The sequence below is a fragment of the Gambusia affinis genome, linkage group LG22 (genome assembly GCF_019740435.1).
Source record: "Gambusia affinis linkage group LG22, SWU_Gaff_1.0, whole genome shotgun sequence".
NCBI classification, from domain to species: Eukaryota; Metazoa; Chordata; class Actinopteri; order Cyprinodontiformes; family Poeciliidae; genus Gambusia; species Gambusia affinis.
The window spans coordinates 14374783-14399866 of NC_057889.1; the positions used below are offsets into that span (position 1 = coordinate 14374783).

Consider the following 25084-nt stretch of genomic DNA (forward strand, 5'->3'; position numbering starts at 1 on the left):
ACTGTCAGGTTAATTGGTTTCTCTAAATTCTCCCTCGGTGTGAGTGTGTGAATGGTTGTTTCTCTTGTATGTCTTTGTGTTGCCCTGTGACAGAGTGGCGACCTGTCCAGGGTGAACCCCGCCTCTCGCCCGGGACGCAGCTGGAGTTGGGCACCAGCAACCCTCCCGACCCCATTAGGGAAGAAGGGTGTTCAGATAATGGATGGTTCAGATAAAGATATTTAAAGCAGAGAGAATGGCTGAATGTGCTGGCCAGTGACGAGAGCAGCCAGCAGGCTCTTCAGATGTCCATCCCCATCTCTTCATTTTGCTTACAAAACATCTAAAGTACATGTTGGGGAAGGAGCACTAAAACTAGATCTCCTAAGGATAAAAAAAGTGAGAGGCTATGACAGCAGCAAATTGGCTTTTATATATATTGGCTTTATATAATTGGCTTTTATATATATATATATATATATATATATATGTATATATATATATATATATATATATATATATATATATATATATATATATATATATATATATATATTCATGCAGACAAAAATCCTTCATTGACCACTAAAAACATTTCTAACAGGAGTTATGGAGAAGTCTTTATTCAGACACAAATTCAACAATTTAGATTAACAAAATGCTGCACAAAATTTCATTTAGTGAAATTATTAAACAAAAGAACACATTGACTTACTTAAAAAAAAAAAACACAGATTTTATTAGCCATAAGAAATCTTTCATTGTTATTAATATACTAATTCTATGCTACAGTTTGATTGTCCGTGGAAAGCAGTATCAAAAACAAACACACAATAACAAGACACAAATACAATATTTAATTTTTTCTTATTTTTTTCTTCCTTTTTTGGTGCTTATTGGACAGACTTATTTTTAGACAAGCATTAGCTTCGTCAGCAGTTTAGCTCAGTATAAAAACAAAATTTCGGCTGAAGAGCTTTAAACGTTTAGTGAAGCACTTCACGTACAACTAGAGCAAATGTTGTTATTTTAAACAGACAGAAATGCATTACGAAGAAACTTTTTATTTTTTGAGAGGCTGAGATTAAAATGTATATTTCCACATTGATTAATTTAAACCAGTGGCATAAGTAAAATAAAAAACAATCCAGAAAATGGATATAAAATAAACTTCCTAAAGGTGTCACATCTTACATAACTGTTCACACACAAACATGTCATTGTCTTGGCAGTGGGTATTGAGCACATGTCTTGTTGAGCATGTTAAAATGCTGGATTTGTGTATTTTGGTCTTTAAAATACTAAACAGAAGACTGCAATTAAAAAGCGAAATATTCCAGATAGTTGCTTGATCCACACATTCCTTCAAACTCACAGCATCCTCTGGTTAGGATGTTTGCAATTTTTTCACATAAATCCATTTTTCGTTTATCTTGGCATCGTCTCAGATAATATAATATTAACAAAGATGGAAATTTGAGTCTATTTGTTTAGCAGGAGAGGAAATCCCACATCAAAGCAAATCCAGTAATCCACAGAGGTGGGTAAGAACTAGTTATGTTTACTTGAGGAACATTTTTAAAACAATTAATTTTAGGAGTAGTTTTACTATGCCATACTTTTTACTTCTGCTTAATATGAAGTATCACTATTCTTACTTGAGTAAAATTTCTGCATACTCTACCCAGTGTGAGTAACTTCACAGAATAAAGAACAAACATGTCAACCAAGAACGTGTGAGACACAGACACAAACCTAGGGTTTATGTCGAAGTGATACCTCTTGTTTGTACAAAAGCTTTGTTTTAACGCTATTTTCTGTCTTTGTAGGTCAAAATAGATACAGTAAACACTATTGTCACTGGAAGTACTTACAAGTATATACACTTTGTACTGTAAACATTAGCTTAATAAGTTCTATATTTAAAAACATGATTTGGAAATGTGTTTCTTTTGTCATAATTTGTCATGATCAGTTACACAGTACTTAAGCAGCCGTGTAACCAAATACATAAGTAATTTCTTGGGAACTACTTTTTATTTTTACTTCCACTTAAAAAATATATATATTAAAGTGGAAGATCTGTGATGTTGTGGGCCTGATTCTCTCATTCCCTGATTATTATAGAAAAAAATCTGGTTGACTCTGTCTGAACTGAAACTCAACTCAATATTCATTGAGAATATGATATAAATAGTAGACAAATAAACCCAGAAATGCTTAAAGCAACCATTGTCTGTAGCTGCCTTCAGTTTTCTAAGTGAAAAATAACAAAAATAAAACTAATAACAGACATACCAATTATTGTGGCACCAATGATTGTGTCAACAAGAATGATTTCTTAATGTCTTTTTTCTGACTGAATATATCCAAAGTCAAGATTATTCTTTTCCAAACTTCCCGCATGAGTTTCTACTTCGGCTAAAAAGAAGAAGAAAAGATAAATGTGTAGAGTTGAATAATTTCTATTCATCTTTGCCTGAGGGTTTTGTTTTGTAAGCTGCACATTTCAGCAGCTTTTGCTCCTTTTAACCTAGAAGTCTTGCCTAAATCTCAGTTGCTATGAGAGTTTATAGAAGAACACATTTTTCCAGAACTTCGCCATATCGCTACGGTTCCCACCATAAAAATTGGGAATTAGCGTTAATTAAGGAGGCGTCATCTTTGTGCTTATCAGAATCCAGCATTAAGTGTAAAATTAAACGATTTGACAGAGTGAAGCTTTAGCTTAGTGATGACACAGCGGATGAGTCATATTTACAATTTGTTTGTCTTAACTTATTTATGCTTTGGACATAATCTAAGAAATGTTTTTTTTTGTAAATTGAGAAAATGGTATAATTTATCTGTAAAAGATGATGCAGTCGTGCTATAAATAGTATTTTGTTGAGATGGGAACAGTAGAAGTTTGGGAATCCGGGATTTAGAGTAAATGAGGTCATTGACAGCATGACTTAGCGATTATCAGCAATATATAAATAATGATAAAGAAAGGTGAAATTATCTGTTTGCTGAGCACCAGAAATAACACTAACTCTAAGGATACAGAAGACAGACGTTGATTACAAAAAAACAAAAAAAACAAACGATACTCAAAGAGTTTTCAATCCCTTCATTTCCTTTCGGCTCTGGACGTAAATTTCCAAGGTTTGACACGACACGGTGAAAAACTGGGAAGACCAGCGTAGAGTCTTCCCAGATATTAGCCAGAAACGTCACTGCAGAGTCTAAACATCGGAGCGGAGCTGGAGGGAGCACTTTAAACAGAAATCAGTCAAACTAACTCAGCTTTCTCCTGGCTGGAGACCCCAGAGCAGCAGAGGAAAAGAAGTGATATGCCATAGCAGACACCCTCTAAACACTAACACCTAAGTAAAGCGAAAAACAACAGCGGGTTATCGGTTCTGCCTTGGCTCCTTGACGTCCACTGGGTGGTGAGGTAGAGATGTGCTTGAACGGTAGACCTGCTGTTCGCTGACCTGCGGTCGAGGTTGCACGCTGATGACATGTGCATCTGTTGAGTGTTGCTTGGCTACATGAGAGGTGAAAGGTTTTGTCTTCTTAAACAGGAAGCTGCTAATGTACTGGAATATGTCCATGAGGGGGGGTTTCAAGAGCTGTTTGCGATTCTCTGTGTGGGTTTTAAATTCTGTCTAGAAAGTTTGCTCCACGTGTGTGGTTCCACCAAACTGCAAAGAGTATGTACAAACACTGATTGTGTACCGTGCTTGGCAAAAAATGGCATAAAAGTTTCCACATCAGGCCAAAGGATAAGGATAAATTAGGCTAAAGTACTGGCCTCATTTAAAGTTTTTGTTTGTTGGTTTGTTTTTGATTGGCTAACACAAAGTAGTGCATAATTGCAGCGGGAGGAAAAGCAAATGTGTTTAATTTTCCAAATAAAAGTTTGTATTGCGTGGAATGCATTTGCATTATCGAACACCCTTTACTTTGATATTGCTAAATAAAATCCAGTGCAGCAGATTCTCCTTCGAAGGTTATCTACTTTTTAAATATCAGTACGGTCAAGACAGAAAAAGGTCACAAAAACATAACCAGTCGGCAATGGGCGGTGCTGAGGGCTGCCCACCTAGAGGCGAGGATGTTAAATTTGTTAATAGAAAAGCCACCAGAAGCTGCCACAGATGAACGTTGTCATCAAAAGACTTGAGTGTGGACTTGGCTAACCAAAAAGTGAAAAGAGTCAAACTAAAGTTTGGATTTGGGGCATGCAACACTTTTCAAGGTTTTCTAAAGGGGTCTCTGAAGGGGCAGCAATGCTTTTCCATGGTGCTGTGTGCATGTGAATAATCCGATGGCTTCTATTATGCTTCTATGTTAGCCGAGGCCTTGTCTTTTAACAGGTCCAGACAAAGGTGACAGCTCCAGCTCCCTGGAAAGACACAGTGAGAAATCATCTCTCCTCTCTCTTTTCATACATAGCCTTATCCTAAAGCCTCTCGCAAGCATAAAGCACATGACCTATATGGTTTGAGTCCACTGATATCTTTGGTAAAAAAAAACTAAAAAAAAAAAAAACTAAAACCAGCTCTCACCTTCAGGAGGTTGGGTCATCGGAGGCTTCAGGCAGTACATGTGATATCCCCGATCGCAGTCATCGCAGAACAGCAACTGGTCCTGAATGGAAACACGCACACACTCGACATCATGAGAAGAGAGAGATTTTCTGTGACGGGTCCGACACGACGAGCCTTAGCGTGACGATGCTCACATCGTTCTCTGAGGTTCCGCACAGACTGCAGGACTTGCACTCGATGCACTGCCACTGATACGTCCTGACCGCCTGCATCATGTTCTCTGTGAACTGCAGACATGTGGGGTGACCTTTGGAGGGGCAGCAAGGTCAAAAAAAAAAAAAACACAAGGAGAGACATTATTGGACATATAAGTTTCCAAATTAAGTGATGTTTATCTTCTAGTTTATAAAAATACTTTCTGTTGTTGGGGTTTTTGAATCCATTTGCAAATTAATACAACTCTCATTTCACCTGTGTGAACATGTCTATGTACCCTTGTGTAAGTCATTTGTGTAAAGCATCCCTACAATCACAATTCACTGTACCGGTAGTGCATTCAGGCGAACATCAAATTTAGTGTGTTGCATGGTCAGAAAGGCATCTCTTTCTGCAGGCTTGAGAAGGCTTAAAACAAAAAATTTTTTTATGTAAAACAATAAAACTTTTCTCATTATTTTAAAATAAAGTATCCCTGTCCATCTACTTTGTGATTCTTTAACTGTTCGCATTGGTTTATCACATAAAATCTTAACAAAATTAATTGATGCTTGTGGTTCTAACTTGACTTAATGTGAAGATATTAATGTGGTCCTCCAGCCAAAATGGAAACCTCGGCGTCAGAGGAACACAGGCAACGTCACACTGGCTCGCTGTTCTCCTGTCCTGACAAAGCTCATTCGCTCAAATGCATTTTTCCGCCTTCTCCCTGCAGGTGATCTGAGATATGATTTGCAGGGATGAACAAAGCAGAAGGGGGGGAAGGGGGGATGTGGAAGAAAGAGATGCAGACAACTGCGGCATCATAATGCATGAAGCTGAAGAAAACAAACAGTGACGGCATGTCATCTAAAAGCAGAAATCCTTGCAGAGGGATGGAGCCAGAAGAGGCATACAGAACGGAATCAAGCAGCAGATATTAAAAATGGGGAATATCAGGGTTTTTTTAGCTGTTCAGTCTCACTTATTGAGGTCATTGATAAGCCACAAAAATAGAAATGCTTGTTTTGTGGCAACTTTGAAATTGACCTTGACAGGCACTTTTCTTCTAACCTGACTGAGATCTATTTATTTATTTATTTATTTATTTATTTATCTTAAATGTCTTAATATTCAAGCTGTCATATTCCCAAAAAATAAGTGTTGACTCAGTGTGGCTAAATACGAATGCACAAACAACTAATAATACATTACATCACTGCCTCAGCTTGTATTTGTCTATAACATGAAACCTCCACAACGTACACTGACATTCAAGCAGAGCTTAATGGACGCTAGAACATTAAGGGCAGGTAAACAGTCAGGGCTTCTCTGAAGGGATGAAAGCCTCTTTAAAGTTCAGACATTGTCAAATCTATGATAAATCTTTACATTTTTCATAAATCTTTTGAATCTTTTGGAGTGTAACTTTAAATTGTTTCACACACACACACATAAAATGGGTTTACTAAAAATAATTAATCCAATACGTCATCTACACCCACTCCTCCTTGAATGGTCACAGGGGGCTGGTACCTGTTTCCAGCAGCCATTGGTCAAGAGGCAGGGTTACATGCTGGACAGGTTCCCATTCTGTCACAGGGCAACAAAGAGACACAAAGGAGAAACAACCATGCACACACACACACACACGCACACACACTCATACCTAAAGGCAATTTAGAGTAATCTATTAACCTAACTTTCTTTGGACAGTGGGAGGAAGCTGGAGTCCTGGAGACAATCCACACATGCATGGTAGAGGCATTAATCCAGGTCTTTTGTTGTGTATTAAGATAATCCGTTATTAATGTTGCTAACTTCTGCGTAAAACTGCTTGGTTCTCTTACATCGTTCTCCTGTTTTCCTTTTTCTGTCACAATTATTCCAAAAACTGCGTCCAAACCAACTTGGCCTAAGATGCAGAAAATAATTGCCCTCGTTGTTAAAATGCGATTAACCACATTTTTTATTTACCACATCCAGACCTAATTATTGCCAGATCTGTAGAGTCAAGACATTACTTAAACAGAAGCTGTTTGACAACAGCAAGTAGGCAAAAAAGAGCAGCATGCCGCAAGCTACAGCGCAAGGACTTGTTTTGAGCCAAAATTCCTCCGAACCGACGTAAATCCGCACATAAAAAGAATCATCGTTTGAAGATCGCATTTTGTGTTTACTCCGGTTATGTTTTTCTAGCATTAAAATGTACTTGACACCGAAACGTTCACAATTTTCACAAAATCTGCGAGGAAGCAAATACTTTCAAGAATTATTTCGGTTGTGCTCGTCAACCCATCTCAAATTCTAACGGTTCTGGCACCTTCTGGGGTTTGCTTGTTTTTGTTGTCTTGCTTTAAAACGTGTCTGGGAGCAAAGGGATCTTGGGAAACAAACTCACCAGAGCGACCGCAGTCGGAGCAGGACACCAGCTCCTCTGCCTGCCCCGTTTTCCTGTTGGCGTCCTGGTCTCCCAAGCAGAAGTCACAGTAGTCGTTGGGAATGATGCTTCCATCGGAGCCCTTCTGAGCTGTCCAGAGGAACAGGAAAACATCATAAAGGAATATTTTGATAGAGATGAAGTCAGATGTGAGGGCTGTGTCTTACGTTTGTGGTTGTCCGAACTGTGAGGCGACGGCGGAGCCGTGTCTGCGTCCTTCTCCTCTTCGCCTTCCTCCTCGGCCAGGTGAGTGTGGGTGTAGTGGTAGCTCAGGCCCGGACGGTTCTTGTAGCGCTTCCCACAGACTGCGGATGAAACGTGCAGTGTCCGTTAGCAATTCACCAGCCGAGGTCTGTACTGGCTTAATGAAGGAGGATGTAAAAACAAAGCCAAAGCAAAAAAAAAAAAAAAAAAAGCAAACCGAAAAGTTAGAAACTACCTTTGGATGTACTGGTATTTATAACTCGTTAGACTGTTTTAAGGTTATTTTTACTTTATACCCGCATCCAATTGTGCTGAACCCATTAAAAGTAACAATTTACAAAAAAAAACAAAACAAAAAAAACAATAATGGAATCATTTCCATGCCAAAAATGTTGAAAGCTTCCCGAATTGCCTTGAGTTCCTAAATTAGCACATTGATCCTGAATTAATTTCAATTTTCAAACAGCTATTTGGTGTGGTGTAGAAAAGCATAAAGGAGTTTCAACTCATCAAATCAAATCATCACACCTCCACCACTGAACTAGGCAATTGCAGTGTGGTGTGTGTGAAGCAGCCAATTCAGTATAAGTTGTAGTTTTCCCCCACCCCAAAAAAAAAAAAAAAAGATTTCTTGATTTGAAAGCACAATTCAACTTTCATAAAGTTCACAAAGCAGTAAATAATCGCACCCAGTGGAAACACTTCCTCAGTGGCTTTAGAAAAACCGACGCAACATGCATCTGTCGGTGAAGTCACACCAGAACTTGCAACCGGTAGCGACAGAAGCTCATGGCAAAGCGTTAGTATCATGCATCGCTTGCACTGAATCCACAAAGAGAAGCCCAGGCATACAGCATCAGAGGTTTTCTCTCAGGCATTCCTGTGCTGTTAGCAAAAAGGCTGATCACTGCGGTATAACACGGAGCTGGGAGAAAGAAAAGTTCAAATTCAGATACCTTCTTCAGCCTTTTTTGAGTTATGCTTTTGTTTGTACCTATCTGGAACAGAGGAGACACAGAAGCAAACCATGACGGAAAGGGAATGAAACAAAAATGGAAATGAAACCGATTTGCATGAGTTTCAGTGCACAAACAATCCGACTCCTAGGAGGGAAGGGGGGGGATTTCGTCCAGGTAACAAAAGGAGCCATGCTGGTCAATTCTGCATAAACATCAGCGTCCCTTTACATGCTTATTTTAGGAGCAGGGGAAAAAAAGGAGGGATGACATTAACAGACTTGAGAAGCTACATCTGCTCTTCATCAACATGTATTTTCTCTTTGAACAGACATTTTAGATCTCTTTTTTTTTGTCATGGGAACTTGTGCAGGAAGGGGGGGAGGGCGTGTAATAACAGCAGGATGACAGGGTAAATGATACACTGAGGAGACATGTTCTGCGTCTCCTTACTGTCACAGATGTAAGGTTTATCCAGGTCTTCTGCATTAACAGATTCTGTCCTTCTACGAGTTGATCCTCTGCTCTGCAAGGAAACAACAAATGTTAATGACACGTGCAACCCTCTTACGCTTACAGGTTAAGGCAAAAATTATACCGGTTTAGTTCATGTTACTACTCTCATTTATAGTATAGTATGCTAAATATAAGGTTCCTGTGAAAAAATATATTATTTAAGGCTTTTATTGATTTATTTCCACCTTTCTTCCACACATTGTCAAAATTGTACAGAACAGCAGCAACCTGTGTCTCTGCAGCTGCATGAGGCTTGTTGGACTTTCTGCAATGGCTCTTAATAGCTTTGGTTAAAAATGAAAAGGAATCAGTTATTGTTTTTAAAATACAGATGTAATAACAAATGCAGGTTTTTAACCATTTTTCTAAATGTTCCTGCACTGAATTTTAACAACGAATGTCATTAACTGTACCAGTAACATGTTTTTTTTTTGGGTTTTTTTCCCCACTAGGGGGTCTTTTGTGGGCTCTACTGTCCCTTATTTGAAAGTAGGCTGACAGGAGAGGGGGAAGGGGAGGGGGGAAGACATGCGGCAAATGTCGGCCGGGTCCGGGAATCGAACCCGCGACCGCCGCGTCGAGGACTGAAGGCCTCCAAATGTGGGTTGCGCTATCCCCCACTCCACCACAGCACGCCCCAGTAACATGTTTTAATCATTAAATTGGAATCCATGTGCTTTTTAAAATAAATATGTATATCCTCTTTTATGTTTATCTTTATTTTAAACCATAAAAATAGATAATAAAATGCTGGTTATATAAAAATAAGAAATTTTCTGAAGCAGATATTTGTCTGAAAAGTTGTTCTTTCTTTTGTTTTTTGTTGTTGTTTTTTTCATGAGACATTTGCAGCTCCAAACGAGTTTCATTTGGCTGTTTTGGACATAAAGCCAATTTAAATCATCTCTACCAATTCTGATGGGAAGAACAATCAAATGCCCAGTCCTAAAAAAAACCCAAGTGTTTTAGTCATAATGAAAAAAAGTGAATATTTAAGCAATGTAACTGACAAATGACATATTTTTGGCTTTTGTTACCCACTTTGCCTCTATTCCTGTTCTTTTTTTTTGGCGTATCTGCTTCAAACTCTTCATCTTCGTGGAAACTGTCCCCATTTTCCTCTGCCTCCAGAACTCTCTACAAAATAAAATATGAAAAAATAAAAATAAGCAAACACACCCCTAGTAGGTTCAAATTAAACAAGACGAGGAAAAACAAGCTAAAAATACAAATACAGCACAGAGGTTTGTGTAGACTTAAAACACATCATGGTTGCAAGGCACTGTAATTTTGTTTTCACATTTTTAATGGGTTTTACAGATTTTTTCATGCAGGAACAGCAGAAACGATACTTTCACAACTGACAGTCACTGGTCTGGCACGTAAACCAGGCAGACACCACAAAGGTGAGAAAGAAAGTCATTCATTTAAATGCTGTGTTGGTTTAAAGTTACCTGTATTTCCAGAAGCGTCTCCTCGTCTTTACTGACGTTGTTTTTTTTCTCCAAAGCGTTGTCGCCCCTCAACAGTGCCTCCAAGGCGGTGGCCTCCCCCGGAGGCCCCTCGCGTTTGGGCGCCAGATCAGCTTCTGTGGAGGAAGGGTAAAGGACGAAGAGCAACAGAAAGAAAAGATTTGGCTTCAGTATGTGTCTCCGTGTGTCACAAACCATTGTTTGTACCCGTTTGTGTTACATGATAAGCCAGCGCAACTGTTCCTCCGACATCAAAATATAAACTCAGTTCCAGTTGCACTTCAAAGAGCAGGTAAGAGGCACATCATCATCCCCGTCACTTCTTACTTATTCATTTCCGTGAAGGTGGATTTGTGAAAGCCCAAACTCACAACATCACTCCTCTTTGAACTTTAAAAGCTGAATGAAAATCAGATGAAAGCAGATATGTGCGTTTAAGGTTTCCTTGTATTAAGCATGCGATACACCCAAACCTTTAGTCTTTTTGGTATCCGCCGACTTCAGAGGAAGACTTGCAGGGCATTTTCTTTATCTGCTAACCCCCACCTCACCTCCAGCAGCAGCACAAACATCTCTAACCTTTATTGCTTTTCACCTGTGGGAACTTCCATCAAATACCTCAAGTCTTATGTTTTCCTCTATCGTCAACCCTTAACGTTGAACTCTACTGAGAGCGCGGGTCAGGGAAGGTGGTTATGTGAAGGCTTGTGAAATTCTTGTAGCTTCTCAAGCTTCACTCAGAATCCATCAATTTATTTAAAAATTTCTTTTGTACTTCAAGTTTTATGTAAGGCACTAGATCGAGCAAACATTTGCAAAAACATTTTTTTTTCCTTAGTCAGGGTTGGGCTCAGAGAAGACTCATTCAGAATATCTCTACAGGGTAGAGATTTTTCTGTCAGCAAAGATAGAAAAGATCCACTGCATTGCTTTGTTGCAAAGCAAAACTTTTGTAGCAAGTTCTACACGGAGTGTCTTTTTTTTTGTCTTTTACTATTATTATCTTCTATTGCAATTTTCACTGTTTTGAAATTCTCCTGCACAAACTTGCTCTGTCAGTCGGGCCAATTGTATTTCCCTGCTCATGTGTAGGAGACACCATCTCTTCACTGTCTGCACATGCAAAAAAGTTGTGATCATGCAGTCCCTTCCTCATGCCGCCCTGGGCAACCGCTCATGTGGTATGTCAAAAACTGGCTCTGGCAGCGAACAGAATCTTTAAGCTTAATATTTAAGATTTCTCGCATACAACTAATTATTCTCAAGTACACTGCTATAGTCTTGTGCATTTTCTTGAGCCTGAAAACGGCAAATTGGTTCCAGACTCTTTTAGCTGAGCTCAGATAACACAGTGCAGCAAATGTACATAAAGAAGGACTGAGAAATCACCATTATACATTCATTCCTAAGGAGATCCTCTGTGTCCCACTGCATATAGACAACCCTTTATTCAGAAGGTATTAATGAAACGAAGCACTCGATAAAACTCTGGAGGAACAAATTCACATTCCTCTGTCGTGGTATCACATATATTTTGCCCGACCTGCACAACGATATCCTGCAAATGCTTTCCAGCTTTAATAGTTAAACAACCAGTATTGCTTTTTCATTTTTTGGCATTAAAGGTTGGTTGGTTGTAGCTCTGGGGAGTTTCTTATACTTTTGTTTGTTTTTTTTTTCCTCAAAGAAGGAAAAATCATTCTTCGCAGAACGCTTTGGAGTATTATATTGCATCTGGAGGACACAGAACAGGGAACAATAGTGGCAGAGAGCAGAAACAAAGAATTGCCTTCATTCCTCCTCTTATCGGGTTCCCTGGTATTCCACTTCTAAAATCCCCCCCGCCCCCCCCAAAAGACAAAGCGCTGTGCGCACGAAGGGATGAGAACTGACAAAATAAAGGATGTACTGCCGTCTCATAAGGCTAAGCTGCATTTTAATGCCTCATGGACAAATGATTATAGAGGCCCAGTGAGGGTGCTCCTGTGCTGGAGTTGGGGGGAGCAGGAGTCATGTGTGGGGGTGTATACACACGCGCACGTGTGTGGGGGTGTATACACGCGCGCACGTGTGTGTGTGTGTGTGTGTGTGTGTCTACAGCAACAGAACAGTGAGAGGGGGCATTGATTCGAAGGGGGAAAAAAATGAACCTGGGGACCTGGTGAGAGAGAGGCTAACCAGAGCCAGATGGCCTGATAGCAAGAATTAATAAAACAAGCAGAGTGCAGGAACACAGCAGCACCAGGAAGCACGTCAAAGTGAAAGCTGCATGTAAAAATAACTCGATGCGTGGATCAAAATGGGATAACAGAGTCGCAACTTGCAGCGTTGAGGGTTTTAATTGAGCGTCTGTGTGTAAATCTGTCAGGCTGTGTTGCTTGAATTACCTAGCCGGAGCTCACACAGGCGGAGCTGGGGATCCAGGGGTGGGTGGAGTCGCCTCTTTTTCCTCCAGCAACGAGCGGGGTACGTATACATCTGCCCCGCCGCCTGCCCTGGACCAGGAAACAAAACACACACAGCCATATAGTCGTTAATGCAGGCACTGTGGAGGAATTTTGAACAACCTCTGCCAACATTTTAACAATTTATGCACTGAGTCCAAGCACAACAGACACACGGAAAAACACTTAGACTCCCCTCCCTTCAGCCCCCCCAGCACTTATTGTGTCCAGATTTCAGTAATGTTCAGTGCAGTGGTCAGCATCTTGAGAAAAATCCTGACCCCAGTCAGATGCCATTAAAATGGTTGTCTTATTTTAGATTTTTCTGGTTGGTTTCGGAATTTCCAGTTTGAATACGGGCAGAAACCCGTATTCTAAAGCAAAGGAATGAAAATTTTAAATCTGACTTTACTCTAGTAAATTTGATCTTGTCTCTGCCTTTAATCTTCATCCCCCCCCCATTATCTTGGAAGAAAACAGAGAAGAAGGGAGACGGGGTGGGAGGTGAAGAGGGGGTTCAGTTATGTCCACATGAGCAAAGAGAAAAAAAAATGAAGAGAAGGAGGTGGAGGCATCAACCCAGAATAAATGCATATATTGCGAGTTAGGTCTGCCACAAAGTATAGGGTGTGGCCTGAAGGGCTTTGCATACAAGATGGAGCGCGGGCTATTTATGTCCAGATCTCAGCAAGGAGCAGATTGTTCCCTTTGTCTGCACAGAGAACCCACATGTGGATGGCGAATTCAGAATACTTGATTCAGGATAAATCACTGACGGGCACCTCATCATGAGATACACATATTTAAGGGTTGTTTTCTTTTATCACAAATATTTATTAGCTAAACATTTTATGTAATGAGCTAACATGCTTCCCTGGGTTGATCTAAGCCTGGAAGCAGAATCAGAGTATTGACAAAATCCACCCACTAGTTGGTATCTCACCAATTTTCTTGAGTTGACTCCTCGTTTTTGCTATGTTACTCCACTCACAGCAACTCACTGCATTTAGACGTGTGTATGCGCAGAAGACAACTTGCTGAATTTCAGACAGATCATCAGGGTGGCAAAGAAAGGAAATTCAAGATTCTTTGATTCTAGCATGGTCTAATTACTTCATCTATTCCTGACCTTCTGGGATTTCGACCCACGGAAATCTTTGCTTTACAGGGAAAAAGAAAAGCACACATAGAGTGAGCAAGCAGCTGCGTGGATAGGGGTCGGAGAAGAATGAGCAGACTGGTTCTACCTGGAAGCACTGAAGGGCTACACCAGCAGAAGACCCCACTAAGAGCCGCTCCAGTCAGTAAGCACAAGCTCAACAGAATTTAAGAATAACATGGGAAACTAGTTTTAGACTTAAAATTAAAATAATCTTAGCCTAGCTGTGCTTATATTTCTAGATCAAAGTTCAGACTTCTGAGACAAGTGCTTCATTTGAACATATTAGTTGGTACCCTATTAGTAATAACTAATAGGGTACCAATTATATTAGTAATAACTAATAGGGTACCAACTAATGGGTACCCTATTATTTGGTACCCAAAACTAAGACAACTACAGAAAGCACTCACTACAGCAGTCACCTGCTTTCATGCTCCTGGCGTTCCTAAAATGAATAAAAGATTAGAATAAAACCTAAAACTACTTAATTTGCTGCAGTAACTAGCTGTGCCGCAGGGCTTGCGAGTTAGCACAAACAACTCTTTATTTTTGTAGTAACAACTATTTTACCATCTCTGCAAAATGATATGTTTCTTGCTGAGACTTTATCATAGTTTCTTTTTGATTCTAGCATACAAGATGGAGTATATACGAGTATATACGTATCTCAGCATATATGCGGAGATACGCGGAGGTATAGTCCAAAACCTATAGGAGGTCTTGGACTATATTATCTACTCAATAGACAGCCTTCTTCTTCCTGTGCAGAGGCTCCGCAGTAACACATTTCAGGACAAATCAGGTAAAAAGGAAACAGATATTTTCAAGTGGGTTGCAAAATGTACCCAGATCTGATTCTGCAGGGGGGAAAAAAACAGATTCTTTTTTTTTTTTTTCAGGACCAGGCAGACTTCTTGGCCCTTGCAGAGTTTCTTACCTGGTCGGCGGTGGCGCTTTTCCATCCAGATGTAGCAGTTGTTCTGTGCCACGCCAGTTTGCGAGTCCAAGAAGGGCATTCGCACGCTGCGCTCAGCACAGAGGCGGGCGTTGTAGCTGCGACAGTGTTCAATGGCCTCTTTATAGAACTGGTCACCCAGCCTGAATCCAGGAAATCGAGAAAACAAGAACGCAGATACTCAAACAACACTGCAAGCATACAGTTGTGGAGCCAACTGAGAACACAGCAAAATGCATCAGGCTAATTTACATTTTGTTCTACAACAATTACCCCATTCACTCAACATCTGTGCTACATTAAGAAGATGTTTATTTGATGAAAAAACACTTACCCGCAACTTCATAGTCTTATTTGTGCTATCAATCACAGCAGCATAAGGCATGCTTCTGTGATTTCCACTTTTTCTTTGTGATGACATGCTGTCGTTATTACATTCATAACATGCAAATGCTTCTTTCAGAATGGCAATACTATGTGCTGCTGGGCTGATTTTTCCAAATCACCTTAAAATCAAAACAATTTTAAGACTTATGCCCAAAATATTTCTCTTACATGGTTAAATCAAATCAGTCAGTCACTTTGTTTAGACTTAAAATAGACGGCAAAAATCCCATTTAGAGCCTGTCTGACCGCATTGTTCAAATTTACACAGCCTCGCAAAAAATAATTGTCACCCCTTTTCTAATCTAGAACCACCCAAGCCTCTGGAGGAGCTGCAGAGATCTACAAATCAAGTGGGAGAATCAGCGAACAAGAAAAATATTTTTGGAAAGCAGGAAAAGTGTCAAAAGGAAAAGCCTTCAGGAAGGAACACAGCAAACACGCTGAAGACGATGCTCTGATCAGAGGAGAATAAATTCATCATATAGGCCTGCAGTCAAAAAAAAGTGCTGCGGAAACAAAATATTAACGTAGTAAAGAAAAATCTAGTAGCAAGATCGATATGTGAATTGCTTTAATGGGAAAATGGGTGGATTTCTCACACAGATTTCTTACATTTTTTTCTTTTTTGTCAAACATAGATGTTTCAGATCATCCAACTACAGTTTTTATATCAGACAGAGACAAAATACAAGAAAACCACAGAACTAAGGTTTCAAACCTAACTTGGCCCTTTGTGAAAACACAATTGCCTCCTTGTTAAATCAGGAATTAACTGTGATCAGCAACATTTTTTTGCTCAGTTTCACAAGCCACACACGGGCCTGATTGCTGCCAGACCTGTAGCATAAAAATAGGTGTAAATCCTGTCTGACGACATGAAGTAGAGTGAAAGATCTCAAAGGACATCATAGCTCAAAATAAAGAACTTCAAGGGTTGAGTCAAGCAAAAACAGTCTGCAAAGCTTTAATGGTCATTTCAAAGGTTTTGGGACTCCAGCAAACAGCAGCATCTGTCCTTATCCACACATGGAACAGGATGGAGCAATGGTGAACGTTTCCAGGTGTGAGCATTTTATAAAAATCCCTGCAAAATAGTGCATAAATAAATCAACAACGACTCAGGAGATCACAAAATAATCCCGGAAAACATCAAAAGTACTCCCTCAGATGTTAGACAATAAGAAACGCTGGACAAAAAATGGATTCCACCACATACTTACAAAGTGAAAATCATAAAATACATCTTGATAAATTCCCAAGCTGTTTTGGAAAATATTCTGTGGACTGGCTTAGATTCTTCAGAACATGAACACGCGTTTCCAATTATTGATAAAACCATTACGTTTTCTCTCTGTCAAAGAAAAAAAAAATCCAGAAAAGTGATAAAATACAGCTTTACTACTTTCTTCTTTGTATTGCTCTATTACAGAAAGTTACTATCAAAAAACTTTGCAATTCTGGGTTTCTTCCAGAAAACTTGTTAATCCCAGTGGTAAGGGTTAGCAGTGAGACACCATGTTTTTGAGATAAAAAATGTTTAAAGTTGACAGGAAATTTTTAAATATCACTAGGTATTGGAAGACATTACCAAGACATTCCCTAAACACCAACTGTGAAGTTTTAGAGAAAGGCAAACATTAAAAAACCTAAATAAATAAACAAGCAGTGCTTAGTCTGGTAGGGACGCAAGAAAAGCCTGGTGGCCCACCAGATTCATAATACACTAGGAGAAACCCTGCAGTGTATATTGTAGCATAGTATAATACAAAAAAAAATAAAAATCAGTGTTTTGCAAGCAAGGCAATGTGTAAGGCAAGAACAAACTTGAAGATAATAAATAAGTTTACTTCTTTAGATCTATGTGCTGTAGAGTCTGGACTTTAAAGATTTAGAGTGAAGGCCTCAGAACTGACAATTAGACACGAGCAGAGAAGAGAAAAGCATATAAGAAAGATGAACCAAGCAAAGCTGTCAAAATGAAACATCAGTGGGCATGTCAGATTGAAAATCCTGCTGAAAAATGCTCTTCATGCCGATTCAGCTACATTCATCGAGGCTTCAGGGGCAGAACAATTAAAGATGGAGAAATGACACCAAGATCAACACCCTCTGCAAACTGTGTGACGTGAGAAATACACAAAGGAGACTCTGCTGTTGATGTCATGTTGAAGATTTTCTCTACTTGACATTGTTTAAGCCAGAAGATGCAGCTCTCTGAGAGTTTAGTGTATCCAGTCTGTCAGGGCTGTGTTTTGTTTTCGGTTTACAGAGTGCACACACGTCAAGTCTGCTTGACCGTCACCAGCGCAGACGAGGAGTCTGGGAATACTCCGAACAGATATGCACGAAATGGCACGATGGGCAAAAACAAGAACATTAGCCCTAATGAAGAAAAATGTGCAGTATGTGGAGATGACAGAGGAAAGAAAGTTTGTTGTTGAATCGAATATCTCTCTATAATTGCATTGTATTGGTATGAATCTGATTTAGATCGCAGTTGGTGGAAATATTGGTGGAAATATTTTGGACCCATCTCTAGGGTCTTTCTCGCAAAGACCCTAGAGATGGGATCTGTTGTAAATTGTCTCTTCTAAAAACAAACTGAATTTAAATGATTGAATTAAGATGACGGATTAAGAGGATCTGGGGTGTGGTGTGGGGCAAACTCATATTACTGATGTAAGTATTTATGTACAGAAGAAGCTAAACAGAAAAAAAAGATTACATAAGGGGATAGCCATAAGGAGGAAAGAAGGGAACACTCGTAAAATTATGCATGAGACATCTGGAGAGCAGACTAATGTACCTCTTATCAGTTTTCCTTTTTTTCTCAATGCAAATTGTAGCTCAGCATTTGCCACGAATGACAACAAAATGCCCTGAACTTAATCAGAAATTATTTTTTTTTATCTATCTTTTGGAAATTGAATGAATTAGGATTACAATGGAATTAATATTTGGGAAAATAATAAGGAAATACATAGGAAGTATTATTAAAATGTGACTAAAAATAGAAACTACAGAAATCACTTATTTTCTAATCATACTTTCCACCAGAATACTGTGCTCTAGGCCATGGTTGTGAAGGACCCGACTCAAACGAGGACAAAAAGAGTTCAAATCAGAAAAAATTTCAACTTAATTTTTCCAAAACAGCAAACAAAACACAAAAATTCAATGCAAAAACAAATCAAAGAACAAACAACAATCCCGGGCCCAATTCAACTGAGGCCAACTGAACTCCAACCGAACACAAACAAAACTGACCTTCCTAACAAAGAACAAAAGGCTGCTTAAATAGGGGTGGAGTAACCTAAATCTATCACTTGAGGGACATAACAAAAGAATAAATACAAAATTAACTAAAGCATTCTATGAAACAAATAAAGCAAAACTAACTTTTAGTTAACAGAAACAATAATAAGTGAATATTTAAGTGACAAGATTAACTAATTAAAAACAACTTGAAACAAGTCTCCTCCTTCAGTCTTTCAAGACAAATGGTACGCTCCAAGTTTCCTCCTCCAGCTGTTTTGAATCAGCAGCACCTCAAACGAAACACAAGTGTAAGTACACCATTCAGACAGACATTAACTAAAGGGTGCACCCATTAGAAAATGTATATCTAAATGAAATAACTAACTTATACACGTAAACTAAAATATAATATAAAGAAAAATACTAACACGATGTGGTGGTGGGAGGAGCATCCACCACACTGTGAATCATTGGCTTGACCCACAGATATTTTGGTCCTGATATATTATTAGTAATGGTATTAATTACATAACACAACAATTACTTCAACTGCTATTTGAAAAGAAAAGACCTTTTGGGGGACATTTTCTCTGTTGGCATCCTTGATTAATTAATTGTATTGCTGTAACATGGCATCGCACTGACATTTAAAAAAAATAACTCTTAATTTGAGTGCCAAAAGCATTCACAGACCAATCATTTTTCCTTTAATGATTTGCTTGTGTTTTTATTTTTTTTAAATGAGAAAATGCAAGCATTAATATTAAGCACTCCTGAAGACCATTTCAGCAACATGACAAATAGAGCCATAACAGAATCCAAATGATAATAGTTCTCATTTTTCTGTAAACAAATTGTACAGCCACATATTTTTACTGAGGGAAAATATTTTATGAAGCTGGAATTAGAATACAAATGCACATTCACAGCGTGGTCTGGAGCATCCTTTTCCATCTCGCTGAGAGGTTAATTTGCATATCTTGTGTGGCCTTCAGTCTTCAGCGATTCCAGCAGTTCACAGATTGAACAAGTTTGATCCCCTTCATATTACTCACCTCACAATTCGACACATTTAAACTGCTGCTCTTTGAAGAAAAGCCACTTGAAATGCCAGAGAATGAGATGAGTTTAACTCAAGCTACAATATGTCTGTTCCCAGTTTATGAATCTTTAAAAGAGGCGACTGTAAATAAGAGCAAACCCAAGCTGCTAGTTGCTCAACCTCATGTGGTTTCTGGCAACAGATGCATGTGGAAGTTGTTGGCAGACGTTTTAGCTCATACAGACCTACAGAAACGGGGAATGCAGCTGGTGATTTTTGCCAACACGTGTTTATACAGTACGAGAGCAGCAGTCACAATGCAGATCTTCAGAAGAGACTTCCTGTCACATAACTCACATTCCCAGAGGTTAAGACCTTATATCAGCTGTCACTATTTGTTGCCTGAACTGAAATGTGTGTGTGTGGAGCCTGCAGGCATTTCTCCTCATCTCTCTCTTCCCATCTTCTTCGTCTTCATCACTCTGGCTGGATGTTTCTGTCCGGATTTCAACAGCCGAACGTCTGTGCAGTCTCCCCGGGGGAGCTACGTAGATTCTTACATAAGTGAGCGACTGTGCATTTGTCTGTGAGGTGTTTTCAAAACTTGAGTGGGAAACATATGGAAAACCATTTTGGTCACTAATCGCACGTTGTCCTGAGCCACCTGGCGTCTGACAAACTGCATTAAAATAGCCATACATGCTTCACTTAGGGCAAGTAGATAGTTCATACGTGACAATAGATGTTTTCAAAAACACCATTTGGACTTAATTAAACACCTGGGTGATTTATAATTCGTAATTTCATCCTCTAATTATGACGGCCAGTAGGTGTGAACAGCTGTCATGCAATGAGTACAAAGAGAAGTTACATCTTCCAGACCAGGGGAAAACCATATGTCCATTACATACATACATTGTACGTCAATGTATGTAATTGACATACATTTATGAGGTCCTTTATAGTTAAATATGTAGTAGGAATTCACTTCCTCGCAAGCGTACGTACAGTCAAAACACTGAGAATTTGAGTGAGAGCACACGGGTATCATGTATTCCTCGGGTGGTTACAAAAGAACCCTTGAGAGCATTAAATTACTGTTAATTTGTTGCTCCCCCATGTTAAAATAAAAGGACTTTGGGGAAAATAAATGTGCATGAAAAATGTAAGGGTGCTGCATTTAACTGTAAGTTATAATACTGCATAGAGATCTGGAATCTGATAGATAAAGGTCATTTTTAGACAATCAAATTGTAAATTATGACCTGAGTGTAAGCCAGATGCACATGGCTATGCAAAGCAAAGACAGAGAGTTGTCAATAAGGAATGTTACTTGTTACTAGGTTAGAGAGTAACAATTAGTTCCTGTGTTAGTTTACAGACAAAAACATAATTTTCTGAAGCAAGGGCCAAACATAAAATATAATAAAACTGTAATAAATATTAAGGCCAGGATTTTAACACATTAATTTTAACTAATTAATTATACAGATTGCAACATGTTAAAAAATGTTAACAGATTTTTTTATATTTTTTATTTTTATTAGGTCCAAGACCTATTATTATTTTTTATATTTCAGATTTCCCAAGCCAGAATCTTTGTTCTGGCTTGTTTCCAGTAGGCCCTTAAATCCGGTTTATATTTGGTCCAACATCAGTGTCTGACTGTACAAATGCATTTCTGAAAACAAAAAAACATCAAGCAGTCAAAGTTACAAATTGCAGGTTGATACATTAAAACCCTCTGAATTAGGTATGGGACAAGTAAATATGTTTGGGAACATTGCAGACATACAGAAACATGAGCAGCATATGACCCTGAATAAGTGCGAAACCTCAGGGGAATCAGAGGGCAGGCGCTACATATGGGCAATTAAAGCTGTGGAAATTTTTGGAGTCTGAAGACTGGGAGAAGTAGAGTGGGGTAGGGGGGTTGGGGGGGGCGTGAGGGAGGAGGGAGAGCTGATAAGGTAGAATGGCAGCAGGGTGTGGGGGTGGACGGGGTCTGACATGACCTGGGGCACACGTGTTCCCTTTCAAACCATGTCACACTCATTCCTTCTCAAAATGCACAGATATGTCTATGCATGAATGCATTCATTCTTTTTACGCCACACACTGGGAATGAAAGGGAAGGAAAAGTGAAGACGGAGGAAGGAAAGAAGATACGGAGGAGCTGAAGATGAGGGCCTTGGGACCTAGATTGAGATGATTTTGCTGCAACATATTAAAAAAGAAAAAATGCTCCCACAGAAATGAATAGAATTGTACAAGATGATGAGGTGATGAAAATCGAGCTGTTCCTATGTGCAGAACAGAAAAAAATAAATCTATCCGTACCACCAAAAACCCTTCCTGAGCGTTCTGGATAAACAAAAGCCGGGGTTCAACCCTGTACTCTGGGTGCATTATGAATGTATTAGGGCCTAAATGCAGCCAGACACACACACACACACACACACCACCACCACCACTTCCATCACTCGCTCCCCCTTCTACAAACCGTGAGGGGGAGGGGCGACACATGTAAACAACAAATACAACCCCAATACGTGAACACTTTGCTCCACTTGCATCAAGCTGTTTCAAATCTCAGCCCTCGTCTTCTCAATCCTCATGGAAACGCCAGCAAGCCCTCTTCCTACCTGAGCTCTTTGTTACGTTATAAATCCAAACCTGACCACGGGATGTCGGCAGGGCATGCAATATGCACATCTCTGCATATAAATTACGGAGCTTATTTAAATACTTCTCATGTCAGCTCCTCATTAAACCCCAACCCTGCAATGCCTCTCCAGGTTTCCATCACAAAGGCGTCTTTGTACCTGCTTTTTTTTTTTTTTTTTAAATACCCCAAGACAATGTGTATGGCTAACCATGACTGAGAAGGCCAGACACACATGGTGACTGTCAGGCTCTGATAGTTTTAATGAATCTATCAGAGAATAACAGGGCAGATTATTATTTTAAAGCAGGCAGCCTGGTTGACTGCTTCAAACCAAAGTCGAGAAGATCACTCATATATTTTGCAAAAATACATCACGCGTGGTTTATAATGCACAGTGTTTCCCCCCCTTTTTCTCAGAAATTACATGTGGGTCCAATTCACGTGAAAAGAAGATGGATCTCCCTCCCTCAGACCCCCTTATGACTCTCCTTTTTTTACCCAGTACCTTTCTCCTGACAGATGGACCCAGGAGAAATACTGGGACACTCTTAATCTGCTGCTCTACATACACAAAAGCTATAAACTGTCAACATCCTAATCTGCTTTGACGGAATACAAGCATTGTCTTTTACCCTGGCAAATGCAGGGATTACAGTATTTTGTGTTATAGAAAAATAAATAAATAAATAAATAAATAAAAACTCAGAACGTGTGCATCAAGAGAAGGGATACATTATTGAATGATGTTGCCACACAGAACAGAATTCAAATGTAGTGACTTAATTTCAGATGCAGGATAAATTGATAAACCTAACGAGTCATTACTGTAGGAACTTGCACCCTTCTGGCTACTGATGATTATACTAAAATCTCACTCTTACAAAGGACTTTCTATAAACAGCCCAACAACTTTTGGTATATAAGCATTTTAATCTGCTACTTTTCTAACTTTCTGGACAGCTAGCTGTGCAGCAGCAGTAAAATTAGTGTAGAACTGGAATAACAAGAAATGTAATTTTATTTTTGTCATTAAGTATACAGACAAGGCTAAAGTTATCACACCTATGACAGAATTTATTTTGAAGTAGTTTTTAAATCTCCCTAGAAGTTTGCTTCTGTCAGGAAATCACACAAACGATAAGAATCTAATAATAGGAGTATAGATTTGGAAAACAACAACAAAAAATTAGGCATCTTTATTGGCATTACAACAATTAATGTAATTAATTGATGGCAGGGTTTTCTGTATGTTTCCTTTGGTATTTATCATCTCAAAGATGTTGGAGTGGTGATGCACTCCAACATCTTTGAGGCTGGAAGACCTCTGTGCCATCACCCTAATCTTTAGCTCCCTCCGCTGATTCTCAATTAACTCTATTCGGGAATCTTCTCGACCAAATGTATCCATCAGGAGAAGGGTCCCAATAAATTTCCAAGGCAATAGAATGTACCAGGAAACGCAGTGTAGACACATCATGGTCAAGTGGAGAACAAATACTGTAACAGTGGCATTACCAAGAACTGGAAATTACTCCACAAAAGGCAATTCTAATTTATAAATTTCTAATTATAATTCCATGCTGGCCTTTGGAACTGTTGATCGATGGATCAACAGTTCCAAAGAGTTGGCACTAAACATTTAGGCTTCTGGCTTGAAAATGAAGGAACCTGATCTTTCATCCAGAAAGCAACTCAACGCATTCAAATCAGAAAAAGAATGGCTTCTTTAGAAGTGGAGTAAAGTGAGGACTGTGCGCAGGAAATACTCTGAAAATGCTAGCGTTATAGTTTATCTTATTTATAGCGGATTTTTCCCACATCACAAGCAGGTGGGCGCAGACTTATTTTCCATTTTAAGTATGAGCTGAAGTTTGCATCAGTGCAAGTTTTGCATTACTTGCATGACAGTTCCTATGCAAATGTAACTCGTGTGGTTTCTCCAATGCAAAGTTGTGCCCGTGCCGCCTTCATAAAGTGGGGAACTTCCTACCAAGTGCACGATTCCGATCGCATGTTTTTGCATATTGTGCATGCTTTTATATTACTGCGGCTGCACAGCCATGCAAGAGGGCAGGAGACCTGAAAACATCTGAAGCCGTTCAAGTACACGAGAATCCTGATCTGTATTTATGAGCTGCACAATATAAAGAAATCATCGCTATCCCTCCTTAGTGTGTGACAATGATGTCCTGAAACATATAAATAAATGCTACTTACGATTTTAATGGATTATGAATGACTGTCGCCATCTTTCGTTCTGCAAGGCTGTAATGTAATATTCCAAATCTCTGTGCAGTTTCGGACCGTCATGAAAAAAAAGTAGAAGAAAATACAACAGCCAATGCTGTCCTGTCTACTGTGCTCCGTGCCAATACAACCCCAGCATGAAGACATTGGGCGTGGCTTCACAGAAGTATGTCAACAGACCCCACACGGGACTCATCCTGTGAAACAAAGTTGATTAATATGTTTAAATTAACCCAAAAACTTAGAACCAATATGAGTAATTAACATTGTGGGCTTTCCTTTAAAGCTTTAAACCCTTTAATGGTTCTGCCAGATGAAAAGGCATTAACTTGTTCCTATTTATTGTATCTTATATCAGAATATATGAAGGAATCACGGAGGCAGTGATTGTTAGAGACCGGGTTTATTCTCCAATATATTTTTAAAATTTTATAAAGCAATTACTCAGGAAAAGCATGCTCCATTCAAAGGCTCTCGGATATCACACATCCTAACGGAAACCTAGATTTCGTCAAATTATAACTAAAACCTTGTTTTATTATTAAGTGATTCGGAAGAACGTGGTTCAAAACTTAGTGATCATCATCACATTTGAAAAGTTTTTTTCTCTTACATAAAAAT

At 39.2% G+C, this 25084-nt stretch overlaps 1 protein-coding gene across 2 annotated transcripts; it reads right to left on the reverse strand.

Annotated features, from left to right (window-relative positions):
* Positions 1–535: 535 nt before the first annotated feature.
* On the reverse strand, positions 536–24575 carry dpf3 (D4, zinc and double PHD fingers, family 3). 2 transcript variants are annotated; one of them, XM_044105855.1, is made up of 12 exons: positions 24434–24575; positions 14844–15004; positions 12688–12795; positions 10283–10416; positions 9870–9965; positions 8766–8838; positions 8313–8354; positions 7320–7457; positions 7114–7242; positions 4712–4824; positions 4536–4617; positions 536–4372 (listed from the first exon to the last, which is right to left on the reverse strand). In XM_044105855.1, the coding sequence occupies exons 1-12, from the start codon at positions 24463–24465 to the stop codon at positions 4305–4307; spliced, it is 1176 nt and encodes a 391-aa protein (XP_043961790.1). In that variant the 5' UTR covers positions 24466–24575; the 3' UTR covers positions 536–4304. The 2 variants fall into 2 exon arrangements, with proteins under 2 accessions (XP_043961790.1, XP_043961791.1); XM_044105856.1 differs by lacking the exon at positions 8313–8354.
* Between the last annotated feature and the right edge of the window lie 509 nt (positions 24576–25084).

Bases quoted from the DNA above. Each gene is read 5' to 3' on its own strand.
- dpf3 (XM_044105855.1), bottom strand. From the start codon at position 24,465: ATGGCGACAGTCATTCATAATCCATTAAAATC. The intron at 10,417-12,687 runs GTAATTCAAGCA...CTTCCTCCACAG, and splicing joins CCTGTGTGAGCTCCGGCTAG to AAGCTGATCTGGCGCCCAAA. The intron at 8,839-9,869 runs GTGGGTAACAAA...GTTTCCTTGCAG, and splicing joins AGAACAGGAATAGAGGCAAA to AGCAGAGGATCAACTCGTAG.